Here is a 12,320-nt window from a genome sequence, read left to right on the forward strand (position 1 = left end):
GCAAATAAAGGGGGAGGCGACGCGAGGGAAGTACTATACGCTTCTATTTTAATCCTTTCCGACCATTTTAGGCAGAAGATGAAAACTATTGGTAGCGAACAGAACGGGCGTGAATAAAAAGGAGGTCAATCCTTGTCCGGTTCGTTGCCTTTGGTATTCACCGCTCTATCCCCCGCTTCCGTGTGGTCAGTTGGAACATTCCCGTTGAGGCGGTTTGAGTTTGGACGGCGGGAAGAAGCGACGCGGGGGGGGGACTGAGAGTGGAGGTGAGTCTGGGGGTCCCCCCATTTTTTCTAGGCAAGTGGTTTGGCTGAGAACCGTTGAGCGACGGGGGGCGCGAGTGGTCTGAATTGCTTTGAATGCGGATTTTCCCGCCAAAAGTGTTTTCGATGTAAAAGACACTAAGGACAACCAGATAAAGGACCCAAACACACACACACTGCAGAAATAATCCATTTTGAGACCGCTTTAACTGCCCTGGCTCATTGCTGTGGAATTCTGGGAACTGTAGTTTATTGTGGCGCCAGAGCTCTCTGACAAGGGAGGCTAAATGTCACACACAAAACTACAGTTCCCAGAATTCAATAGCATGGAGCCATGGCACTTAAAGTGGTCTCAAAATGGATTATTATTTATGCAGTGTGGATATTACAGCCCTCAACTGCCCTGGCTCAGTGCTGTGGAATTCTGGGAACTGTAAATTTGTGAGAGACATTTAGTCTTCTTTGTCAAGAGAGCTCTGGTGCCACAACAAACTACAAATCCCAGAATTCCATAGCATTGAGCCATGAAGGTCAAAGTGGTGTCAAACCAGATTAGCTGCTGCAGTGCCTCAAATCAAGGATTTCATGGGATGAAATCAAGGCAGCTCAAATGGAGCCAGTTGTTATCAGTTGTTTTTAATTGTTGGCTGCTTATTTTAACCAATTCTATTTCATATTATTACCTATTGTTTTATACGTATTTTGTAGATTGTCCGCCATCAGTGGGTTGCACCAATGGAACGGACTCAGCTTCTTTTAGGAAGTGGCACCCCAGTCCATAGGCTTAAGAGGTTTCGCACATACACATCTCCCATCTGGGGATAGCCTGGCCCATTATCATCAGTGGCGGTGCAAGCACATGGCCATGGGTCACACACACAGATTGGCATCCATTGACAATAATGGGACTTGAGGAGGCCTAAGTTCCCACTGGCTTTTGTATCCGCAGGCGGTGGCGGGGGGAACCGAACTCCTGACTATAATGAAGCATTGGGGAAAGTGTGGGAAAATACATATTGATCTGTAGAACAGAAGAATACATGGTGAAATTATTTCTCTGATGATACTTTAGTCTCACAAGAATCTGATTACATATATCATGCAATCTAGTTTGTTGGAGAGGATTTAATGGAAAAGACTGAATGTGTACAACGGTAATAAAAACTATTGATCCTTCTCTGTGATACATGGATGTAAGAAAAAGAGAATTGTATCCTTTTAAAATAATGTTTTCCTTTTATCTATTTCAGCAGAAAATTTCAATAGGAAAAGATGCCAAAGGCAAAAACAAAAAGAGATTCCAAGAAAGTACCAGGAGTAAGTGACCATGTATTTTTTGACTGAGATATAAATGACACATTTTCCTGTTTTAATTATATGTGAGTTTTTAATGATATGTTCTCTGGAGCTTATTAATTATTTTTAATTAACAAATTGTAAGCCTCTCTGATAGCCTTGGCTGAAGAGCGGGGTATAAATAAATAAGTATTATTTCATTTTAGTCTTTATGCTTAAGATATGTAAGTGATATGTACTGTGAGGCTCCAACCAAAGAACCTTAGACTAGTAATTTTTTAAAAAGTACTGACTTAAAATTGCTACGTATGGCACCACTCTGTGCTGATATTTCCTGGTTAAAAACATTTATTGTTATATTTGTTATCTTTATTAGCTTACTCCTGTTTATTATGAGAAGCAATGTTTTATTAAAACAGTCCTTCCTTGTTCAAATCTGTTATTCCAGTTTTATTCCCATTACATTTCTTTTATACTGAAGTAAATCTATTTTTCTAAAAAACAGCTGTAACAGATTCTGTATTACTGCTCCTTTCTTTAGGGACATGAAGCCAAGTTGCAGTCTGAAAGGAAAATTTTATCTCCTGATGAGCCAGATGTGTCAAGCATTTTGAAAGTTCCTGGAACTGAGCAAACAGAAGAGTCTGATGATGTATTTGGTTAGTGATTCAGTTTTACATTTTAAAGTTGATTGTAGGCCTACTCTCCCCTAACCCTCAGTTCTACACAAATTTAGAAAATAAAACTGCACAGTACTGCTTTTCTGTCTGAAAAAATATGAGTTGGGGAACATGATTGTACTGCTTTTAATTACAAAATAATGTTTAAGACATTTTAACATACAACTATCAGTTTGTGGCTAATAGCTTCAATCTGCCCTCAGTGCTTCCTTTCCTCTTTAATGTCTCTGCTGCCTCGCTTGTGTTCTCTAGGTGTTTAAAATGAGACCAAAAGAAAGAAAGAGGAGCTTCTGCATAGTGGTGAGACTTGGATGCAGAGATAAAAGGATGATTAAGTGATTATTAGTGATAGTAGCAAAGAAGTTGTCCCTGGAGAACATCTTAATCAAGAGTCCTACAGTACCTGGGTGTAGCCACAGTACATAATATGAAGCAATGGACTGATGTAGTTTGATATTACTTTAATTGCTATGGTGTCATCCTGTGGATTCCTAGGATTTGAAGTATGAATAGATACTTAAAATTCTCTGGTAGAGAGCTCTAATTTACAGTCCTAAACTACAACATGACAGCTCTCTAGCAGAGTGTTCTAAGTACTTTGTCAAACTACAAGTGCCAGGATTACATAAAATGGACATGTGACATTTAAAGTAGTATCAATCTGATGTATTTGTGTAGTGTGGACACTGCCCTGGAGCCTGCACTAATTAATCTTGCCATTGACCAAATATTGTGCTTCCACTCAAGTGACTCTCAGCTTTGGTTAGGTAAATGCGGCTCTAAATTGTATGAACTGTTTCAGGATTTGAAATGTCAAAGCAGTCCAAGATTGTAGACATCAGGCAGTGACAAACAGTACAACCCAGATTTGTTTGCATTTTACTGCCTCATAACTGTGAGGAAGAAACAACAGGAACACTACAGGGAAGATGAGACAGTTTATTACTACAGGGTATTTTCCATTTTATCTAGACCTTCCATTACATAGCACTGCTGTGTCTGACTATGAGGAGGAGGAGGAGGAGGAGGAGGAGGAAGAAGAAGAAGAAGAAGAAGAAGAAGAAGAAGAAGAAGAAGAAGAAGAAGAAGTGGATAAGAGTCAGGATTCAGAACCTGGTGGCTCAACTAGTAATTCTTCTCATTCTGAACCAGAAAAGAAAAATACAAGACAAAGGTAATACAGTGGGCCCTTGGTATACGTGGGGGATCCGTTCTGGACCCCCCCCCCCGCGTATACCAAAATACATGTATTCTCAAGTCCCTATTGTTCCCAATGGCGGCGCATGTGCTTGTGCGCCACAATTGGGAACAAAAGTCCCTGGCCTCCCTTCCTCTTCTCCCTTCCCTCCCTCGCTTCCCTCCTCCCTCCTTTCCTTCCCTCTTACTTTCCTTTTGGGCCTGGGAGGCCTCCAGGCATGGCGGCTTGGCCTCCTCACCGCCGCCGCGGAACAAGCTGGTTGGCGGCAACGGAGGCCAACCCTTGGCCTCCTCGCCGCCACTATGGAAGGGCCCGATGGCGGTGCTGGAGGCCTCTTGGCCTTCAACAGCACCACCACCGGGCCTTTCCCGCGGTGGCTGCAAGGAGGCAGAGCCGCCGCGCCAGAGGCCTCCCAGGCCTCCAGCGCTGGCATCCGGCCCTTGCACAGCAGTGAGGAGGCCAGATGCCGGCGCTAGAGGCCTTGAAGGCCTCTGGCGCTGTTGAGCTACGCGCCTCCTCTTCGTCAGGTGACGGTGTGGAGGAGCCGCGGAGCTCAACAGCGCCAGAGGCCTTCAAGGCCTCTAGTGACGACATCCAGCCTCCTTGCCACTGCGTAAGGGCCAGATGCTGGCGCCGGAGGCCTTGCGCTGCTGTGCTCCACACCTCCTCTGCACCGTCACCCGGCGAAGAGGGGGTGCAGAGCATAGCAGCGCCAGAGGCCTTCAAGGCCTCTGGCGCTGGCACCCGGCCTCCTTGCCACCTCCGCAGAAGGGCCAGGTGTCAGTGCTGGGGGCCTCTTGGCCTCCAACACAGACACTTGGTCCTTCTGTGGCAGCGGAGGCTCCAGGAGGCCGGGTGCCGGCGCTGGAGGCCTTGAAGACCTCCAGCGTCTCGACTCGGCCTCCTCGCCGGCGCTGCTGGAAAGGCCCGGTGGCAGTGCTGTTGGGGCCAAGAGGTCCTTCTGCGGCGGCGGCGAGGAGGCCGAGGCTTGGCCTCCGCCGCCGCCTGGCTTTTCCCGTGGTGGCGGCAGCGGCGAGGAGGCTAAGCAGTCCAGGTCAGAAAGGTAAGTAAGGGTGAGGGAAGGGAGGAGGGAAGCAAGGAGAGGAGGAGAAGGAAGTAGTCCTGAATGGCGGCGCGCGTGCATGCGCGCCGCCATTCGGGACTACTTCCGGGTTTGCCATCCACAGATGCTCAAATACGCCAGTAAGGAGAACCGACTGTACATTTTATTTGTTTGTTTGTTTGTTTTATTTTTATTGACCCTTTCTCCTAAAAAGGGAGCCAAGGTGGCTCAGAAGATTAAAAACACTTTAAAAACAATAAAAACAGTTAAACCAGTATAAAATAAAGATTAAAACATTCAAAAGTTTAAAAACATAATCCAAAACACCTCTCCCTCTCTGGCTTTTCTTCGCGAATGAAGATTCAGGAAGGGCTCATCCCATGCTTTCTACAAGCACGTTGATGACTAAAAAGGCCGATCCGAGATAAACAAGCCCGGTTGCAGAAAGCACAGCAGAATGTCTCCTTGGGTGATGTTTCCCAGTTGTGGTTCTTTCTACGTTGTCGTTTCTCTTCAAGACTCGTTTGGCGTGAGTTTTCGAAAATGGCTGCAGCATCGTAGATAGTGTGTCTCTGTACCTCCTGGTGCGAGCCAGGGTGGACCATTGTTGGTGATCAATTTGGCTGAGATGTTGTTTCAGGGAGTCCTTGTATCTCTTCTTTGGGGCGCCCCTCTTACGCTGACCTGTGGCAAGTTCACTGTAGAATACTATTTTTGGGAGGCGATGGTCCTCCATCCTAGAAACGTGTCCTGCCCAGTGCAGCTGCGTCCTCAGTAGCATGGCCTCAATGCTGGTGATCCCTGCTTGCTCAAGGACAGCAACATTCGTCACATAGTCGGTCCAGTGTATATTTAGAATTGTGCGTAAACAGCGCTGATGAAAGCATTTGAGGAGTCGTAGGTGTTGGCGATAGGTGACCCATGTTTCAGACCCATAGAGGAGAATAGTCAGTACAATGGCTCTATACACACTGATTTTTGTGCTTTGCCTCAAGTGTTTGTTACTCCAGACTTTTGTGAAGCCTTCCAAATGCACTATATGCCTTTGCTAGTCTGTGATCGATCTCTTTATTGATCTTGGCGTCTGAGGAGATGATGCTTCCCAGGTAGGTGAACTGCTGGACGGACTTAAGCACAGATTTGCCTACAGTGATGTGGGGATGGTAGTGTTCTTCCTGTGGTGCCAGCTGGTAGAGAACTTCCGTTTTCTTGAGCTTGTTTGGAGATTCTAGCAGGGAAGAACAGTACACTCCTTCCATCTGGGATGGCCATCTTCTTCCACCGAGCGCACAGCTTCGGGAGGGACGCACATGGAGCGGTGATGGAGGAAGGGGACACCCACCTAGCCAGCCAGATCAGCCGAATCAACCCTGGCGATCAATGGGGTGACAGATGTTGCAGCCAGATCGTCCTCACACTGAATGGGCCTCTCAGGAAGAGGTGGATCAGGCCCAGTGTGTACCACTGAAGTGGCACAGGAGCTTGATGGGATTTTGCTTTGCAGGATGGAACATGTGGCAGTGACATTGGCAGGCACAGCTTTACCTGTGCAGGTAAGGGAGTGAATGCCCCTGTCTCCCTCCCTCCTTCATTATTGATTATAAAGAGTCCCCCCCCCCCCCAGTTGTGCAATTGGATTTCAGTCATAGCCAGGCAGGTTGTGGTTTCTGGCATGGTTGAGGGAGAGGAGGCGGTGGTGACATGTTCACTAACCACCTGGAATGGTGAATACCTTGAGTTTCTAGAGAAAAGGCACAAAAAGGTTCATAAACATTGTAAGACTAAGCATTCTGGTGCATGCATGCCCCCTTGTGGCCAAAAGCACAAACAATGAGCTAGAAAGCATCATGCCTCGTTTTTCAGGGCTTCTCCCCTCAAGATTAAAAGGAAACTAAAACATTTGTCCACCTCTACATGTGCAGAACATACAAAGTCTTCTGTCTCACTGGACTCCTCTGATAGGGAGGAGAGGAAACTATCCCCAAAGGAGGGAGGGCCCTTCCTTGAGCATGTATCCTCTCATTAATTTGTTTATTTTATTCAAAAGAACTTATCTGCTCTTCATAAAATAGAGAAGTTGCTTGTGTTGAGTACTAGTAGCCAGGTTTCTGGAATTTTTGTCAGTAGTATCTTTCCCTGAGGTGTTTGCTGAGATTATGGAAGGAGAGTGGACTCATCCTGGATTGGCATGACCAGCTCCTGCTGTTTTTAAACATCTGTATTCACTGCCCATTGAGGTGGTGGATAAACTGAGACTACCCTTACTGATGCTGCCTTGGCTAGATTGGATTTGGGTTTGTTGTTTCCTAGAGATTCTGATGATACTCTTAGGAGCCCAAAGGATAAGAGGGTAGGCATCTTTTTGGGTACAGAGTAGGAGGTGCCGGCCCTTGTCATCAGAACAGCTTCAGTAACTTTCCTGTTTGCAAGGGCAAGTATTACTTGATCTAAGGATTGATTTCTCTGGTTACCAAGGCAGAGACTAAGCTCCAACAAGGGGATGAATGAATTGGCCAATGAATGTGTGGCCAACACTAGTCTTGATTTGGTTCAGTTTGCTTCACAGGTTATGGCAGCTAATGTTGTCAGACGCCAGCTTTGGCAGAAAAAATGAAACACAGATAATAAGTCTGAGGCCAATCTGACTAGCTGCCCTTTTAAGGTATCAAAAATTATTTGGGGGTGCCTTGGATGAGGTGTTGATTGAGACCAGGGATAAAATGAAAATGTTCCCATCTTTGTCTAAGAAAGAGGGAAGAAGTCCATTTAGTCTGGAGCATAGTCTTTTCTTGAGTACGTACAGGTTTCAATTTCATCAAAGAGATTTTAGACCTTTTAGGCCAAACTAGAGTACCCCAAAGTAGCATACCAGACAGCAGCAAACCTCAGAGTTCAGTAAAGGCAGTTCCACTCCTGCCAATAAGCAGGCTGGAAAGTCAGTCATGCTGACTTGGAACAGCTCTCAGTAAGGGACTTGCCTTATGCATTTTGGCCCTTGATGGGAGGTAATATCCTCCAGTGTTAGGGTGGGCAGGATTGTGAAACATAGGTATACCGTGGATTTCATTCAAAAGCCTGCATAGTTTTTCATTCATTCTCACTGTCCTAGATCCATGGAGAAGCATTTCCAGATGTTTCAAGCAATAGAACACCAGATCCATGTTAGGGTCAAAGAACTGGTACCCCATTAGGGGCCAGATTCCCCTAGAGGGAAATTTCTTCCTCTGCATTGTCTCATTGGCAGCAACAGTATATTAAGTGGCTTTGGTAATCTTTTCCACAACAGCTTCTTTGTTGGAGATTTGTAGGGCAACCACATGGGCTTCTCTGTCTTCATTTGTCATACACTCTCTCTCTCTGGCTTTGCTTCACGAACGAAGATTCAGGAAGGACTCATCCCGTGCTTTGTACAAGCAAAGGCTGCAGCATTGTGTCATACACTACAGGGTTGACAAACTTACACAGTCAGGACAATCATCACTGTACTGTATTGTTGACACCATGTTCTTCATTTTCCCTTCCTGGTAGGACACACATTTTATTTGGACCATCAGTGAGACTTCTTAGTAAATTAAATACACCCTGACCACTTAATTGCATTATTTTTTTTTCCCTTAGCAAAAATCAGGATACTGTGAAATCAAGGGTGGAGAGAGAAGATTCAGAAAAGAACCCTTTGATGGAGAACAAGGTACTATTTTTACTTGTGAACTGGGAGTTCCACAGTATATTGGACTTCAGCAATATATGATGATTGCAGCTGACATATATGATGACATTTCATGCCACCTGAGTCCACAAGGAATGTCATTATTAATGTCTCTATGAGATGTCCTTTAAAGTTCTGGCTTCGTCTTAGGAAACTGAAGGTCTGGAACCACATTGAGTATGATGGGGTTATAATTTTTCTTGCAGAACCTGGTCTTCTTGAATACATTCACCCCAGTTTAGCAAATGCATATCTTAAAAATTTCCTCTTGAATTATCCCCCAGGGCAAGCATATGTAACTTGATTTTGCTCATTTGTAACATTTTCTGCATGAGTTCTACTCTAGACACTATAATTTTGTAGCCATATGTGTATAACTTTTTCTACAATTATCTAGAGTTGCGTAATTGCATCTCCAGATTTCATGAATTAATCATGAAAATACATTGAATGGAAGTTGCCAGTTTTAATGAGTTCTTATTAGTATTATATTACTATTTTTCTCTCACTGAAGTTTTCTTGCAGTATAGCTCAGAGGTGGAGAACCAGCATGGTATATGAATGTTGAATGTTGGGAATAAGGACTGTAGGAAACCAGTGAGATTTAAGGAACCGTCCACAACACATGGGTTTGTCCTCCATGCCAACTTTGACAGCCAGGATCCTCAAAATTCCAAGTTGTTACTACCATTGCCTCCAAACCCTCTCTCCTCAGTTTTTAATTTCCTGCCTTGCCAACAAGTCAAGAGATAAGTCTTCTTGCCTCTCATTTAAATAAAGTAATTAGGTAGGAATAAAATTAGGTAAAGAATGGCAGCATATCTAGGTATTAATAAATAAAAGCAAAAATAAATGGATGATGCAGCCAAAAGTAAACCGTTAACAATGGAAAAACAAAGGTATGAATTGGATCAGGTTTAGTGAATTTACCTATCCCCAAGATTACAAGTAAGCAGATTGCAGGGGACAAGGTTATTATAAACCTTAAAAATGTATGCCAGCAAACAAGTGAGTGACAAGTTTCTGAATCAAGATTGGAGTCACTTCTAAAAAAAGAATTTTCTTTTTTCCAACAAGAGAAAAATGGAATATTGGTCTCTGTAGCAGCTGGTAATTCTGGTAAAATTAAACTAAGCTGAACCAGGTCTACACAGAAAGGTGAAGAAAGATAGAGATGTCTTTATGGAATCTATCATTTAGGGTGCTCTTTTTAATGGACAGAGCAGCCACCTCAGAAGCTTGACACACCAAAATAATGACAAGCTTCTGAGGTGGCTGCTCTGTCTATTAATCCAAATCTATGTAGGTCTGAGGAAGATATGCTGACCTTGATTACTTATCCAACATTCATGCCTATTTATTTATTTATTTTGAGTATTTATACCCTTCTCTTCAGCCACAAATGCTCTCAGAAAAAATTATGCCAAAATCACAATTGGAAATTGCAGGTGGTCAATGCTGAATTTAACCATGGTCTATCCAAATCCAAGTCATCTGCTGGAAAAGAAGTGGCATTCATTGGACATTAAGAGTTCCCAGAATCTATTTAAAGAAGATTAAATGATTTAGAAGAACAGAGTCACTGTTCATATTTTTAAATACGAGATCTTTGGCCAAAAGACATCAGAACAGATGCTGTCTAGATGGTTGAAAGTTTGTATTTTTCAGTGTTTTAACCTATCAAAAGTTTCATAAGCAGCACATATTTGGGTTCATTCTGCCAGATGAATGGCAACAACAACAGACTATTCAGTAGCACTTTCACTTGGGGACATAGGTGAAGCTGCAAGTTGGAAAGAGCTGTTCACTTTTGTGAGACACTATAAGGTGGATAAATTTAGAGCTAGTTATGCAGCCTTAGCTCAAACAGTGCTGCAGGCTGTGGTAGACGATAAGTCTGGAGAAGCACTCCCTGATGATGGTGGCTTGGGTATATCCCATGTGTTGTGAACTTTTCCTTATGTCTCATGGGGAATGAGTGGTTGATATTGAGAATGGTCATTCTTGTGAGACTGAAGAAACAGTCCATCCCCATCCAGGGAAAAATAAATAAAATAAAAGACAATAAAGGAAATAGTAATAAATTAATAATAATAATAATAATAATAATAATAATAATGTAAATAGTGGTTACAATATTAGTAATAATAGTAGCACTGTAATAGTGTTAATAGTAATAGTTTTCAAGGTTAATAGTAGCAAGGATATTGTTGGAATGGTTGTCAGAGCTAGAAAACAAAACTGAGTGGAGAAGGATTGGAGGCAACAGTAGTAACAGCTTGGAATTTTGAAGATCCTGCCTTCAAGGTTGGTGTGTGAGATAAAGTCATGTGTTGTGGATTATTTCTTCAGTTTCACGAAAATGCCCATTCTCAGCCTTAAGGAAATGCAATGGCAAACCTTGTCTGAATAGCATTTGCCAAGAAAACTAAATGATAGGGTTGTCCTAACTGGGAATCAATGTGAAGGCACACAATATCAGAGTTCTGTTATATTCCATGTGTTTATTACAAACAATTGATTGAAAAAGTCCAGTTGTGTTGATGGGTTATTGTGAATTGTGATAATTGAGGCTGAAGCTATATTGTCTGTCACTTGTGGCAATTTATCTTATTATGGAATCTATATAGTACATGCACGTATAGTCACTAAAGTCAGGACACATAGCAGATGAGTACAGTTGGCCCTCCACATTTGCAGCTTTGACTTTGGCGGATTTGATTATTGTTGGGTTTGATTAATATATTCATGCTAGGAATCCCTAGGTCTACCAGCACAAGTCTGCCAGAAGTTGACCATAAAGTTGTGCTGGAGAACCTATACATTCCTAGAGAAAATACTTCTCTAGGCATTTGTAGGTCCTCCAGCATAATTCTATGATCAACCTCTGGCAGATACTGACCATATATTTGCACTGGAGGACTTGGAGATTCCTAGAGAGGTGTTCTCTCAAGTAATTTATTATTATTATTATTATTATTATTATTATTATTATTATTATTATTTGCAGTTTTTCCACATTCACAAGGGTCCTTCACCTCTAACCCCAGCAAATGTGTAGGGACCACCATATTATATAATTTGTGTTTTTGTGTGTGTGCACTCATATCAATGGTAGTTGTTCTGAACTCCAATGAAGATGAATAGGATATAAGTTGATGAAGATGACAGTTATAGGACAGATACAACATAGATGTTAAAGAGCCTGGAATAGGTACAGAAAATGAAGAATTCAAAAAGTTGATTCAATGATTTATTTCTAAAGTGAGATATGGAACAAGACCTAATTAAAGACAGCATGGTGAAATGGGCTCAACATTTAGGTCAGACTATCCCATTACAACAATGGGGAAAAATTGGAATAAAAGGGTTAAATATACTATTAGTACTGACCTTAGAGAAAATCTTTTCAAAATGCAAACTAGATGGCATCTAACACTGGTCAGAATTGCTAAGCTGCCCTCTAATAAATGCTGGAAGTGTGGAAAAACAAAAGGTACCTATATATACACATATGGTGGAAATGTAAAGTATCCAAGAAATATTGGTTAGAGATTTATGATTTAGTTAAGATTATTCTAAAATGTAAAATAAACTTAGATCCAAATTTCTAAGTATAGTAGTAGATGAAGAATTAGAAAATACAGGAAGTTGTTGTATTATATGCCTATAATAGCCAGGATCATTTTCACAAAATGGTGGAAAAGAAAACAAAGACCGGATTCACAGGAATGGCTAAACAGACTAACTGATTTCATAGAGATAGACAAACTTACCTGTATAATGAAAGGCCAAAACTGGGATGAACTCAAGAGAGATTGGGATCCATTATTAACTTACCTGGAAAAAGAAATAGGAGAGAAATTAACAATTTAATATAGATAATTATAACTGGGTCAAATATGAATCAGATCCAAATATAATATTTTGAATTTTGATTTATTGAATAAATTGACACTCTAAAATGCTCCTGTTTAAATGGATAACATTAAGACTTTTTTTCATTAAACCTTTAAGTTAACACACCTTTTAAAGGCTGGTGGTTGAAAAATTAGTCTAGATTTAAATCAGATGGAAATCCAGGAAGTCAACAAAATATGTGGAAATGTGT

At 42.1% G+C, this 12,320-nt stretch overlaps 1 protein-coding gene across 7 annotated transcripts in view; it reads left to right on the forward strand.

The window, feature by feature from the left end:
• Positions 1-12,320, forward strand: part of LOC149312794 (centromere protein U-like) — a 23,683-nt gene continuing 11,363 nt past the window's right edge. Inside the window, exons 1-5 of one of the 7 annotated variants that reach the window (XM_089525398.1) lie at positions 1-266; positions 1,514-1,580; positions 2,101-2,218; positions 3,212-3,413; positions 8,119-8,191. In XM_089525398.1, coding sequence (XP_089381524.1) covers positions 1,536-1,580; positions 2,101-2,218; positions 3,212-3,413; positions 8,119-8,191 — 438 coding nt within the window. In that variant the 5' untranslated portion in view covers positions 1-266; positions 1,514-1,535. Of the gene's footprint in view, positions 267-599; positions 906-957; positions 1,418-1,513; positions 1,581-2,100; positions 2,219-3,211; positions 3,414-8,118; positions 8,192-12,320 lie in introns of those variants that run through there. The other 6 variants (XM_089525395.1, XM_089525392.1, XM_089525397.1 and 3 more) reach the window with 6 other exon arrangements.

This window comes from Sceloporus occidentalis, unplaced genomic scaffold (assembly GCF_023333645.1).
Source record: "Sceloporus occidentalis isolate IW3139 unplaced genomic scaffold, rSceOcc1.0.p SCAF_5, whole genome shotgun sequence".
NCBI lineage: Eukaryota > Metazoa > Chordata > Lepidosauria > Squamata > Phrynosomatidae > Sceloporus > Sceloporus occidentalis.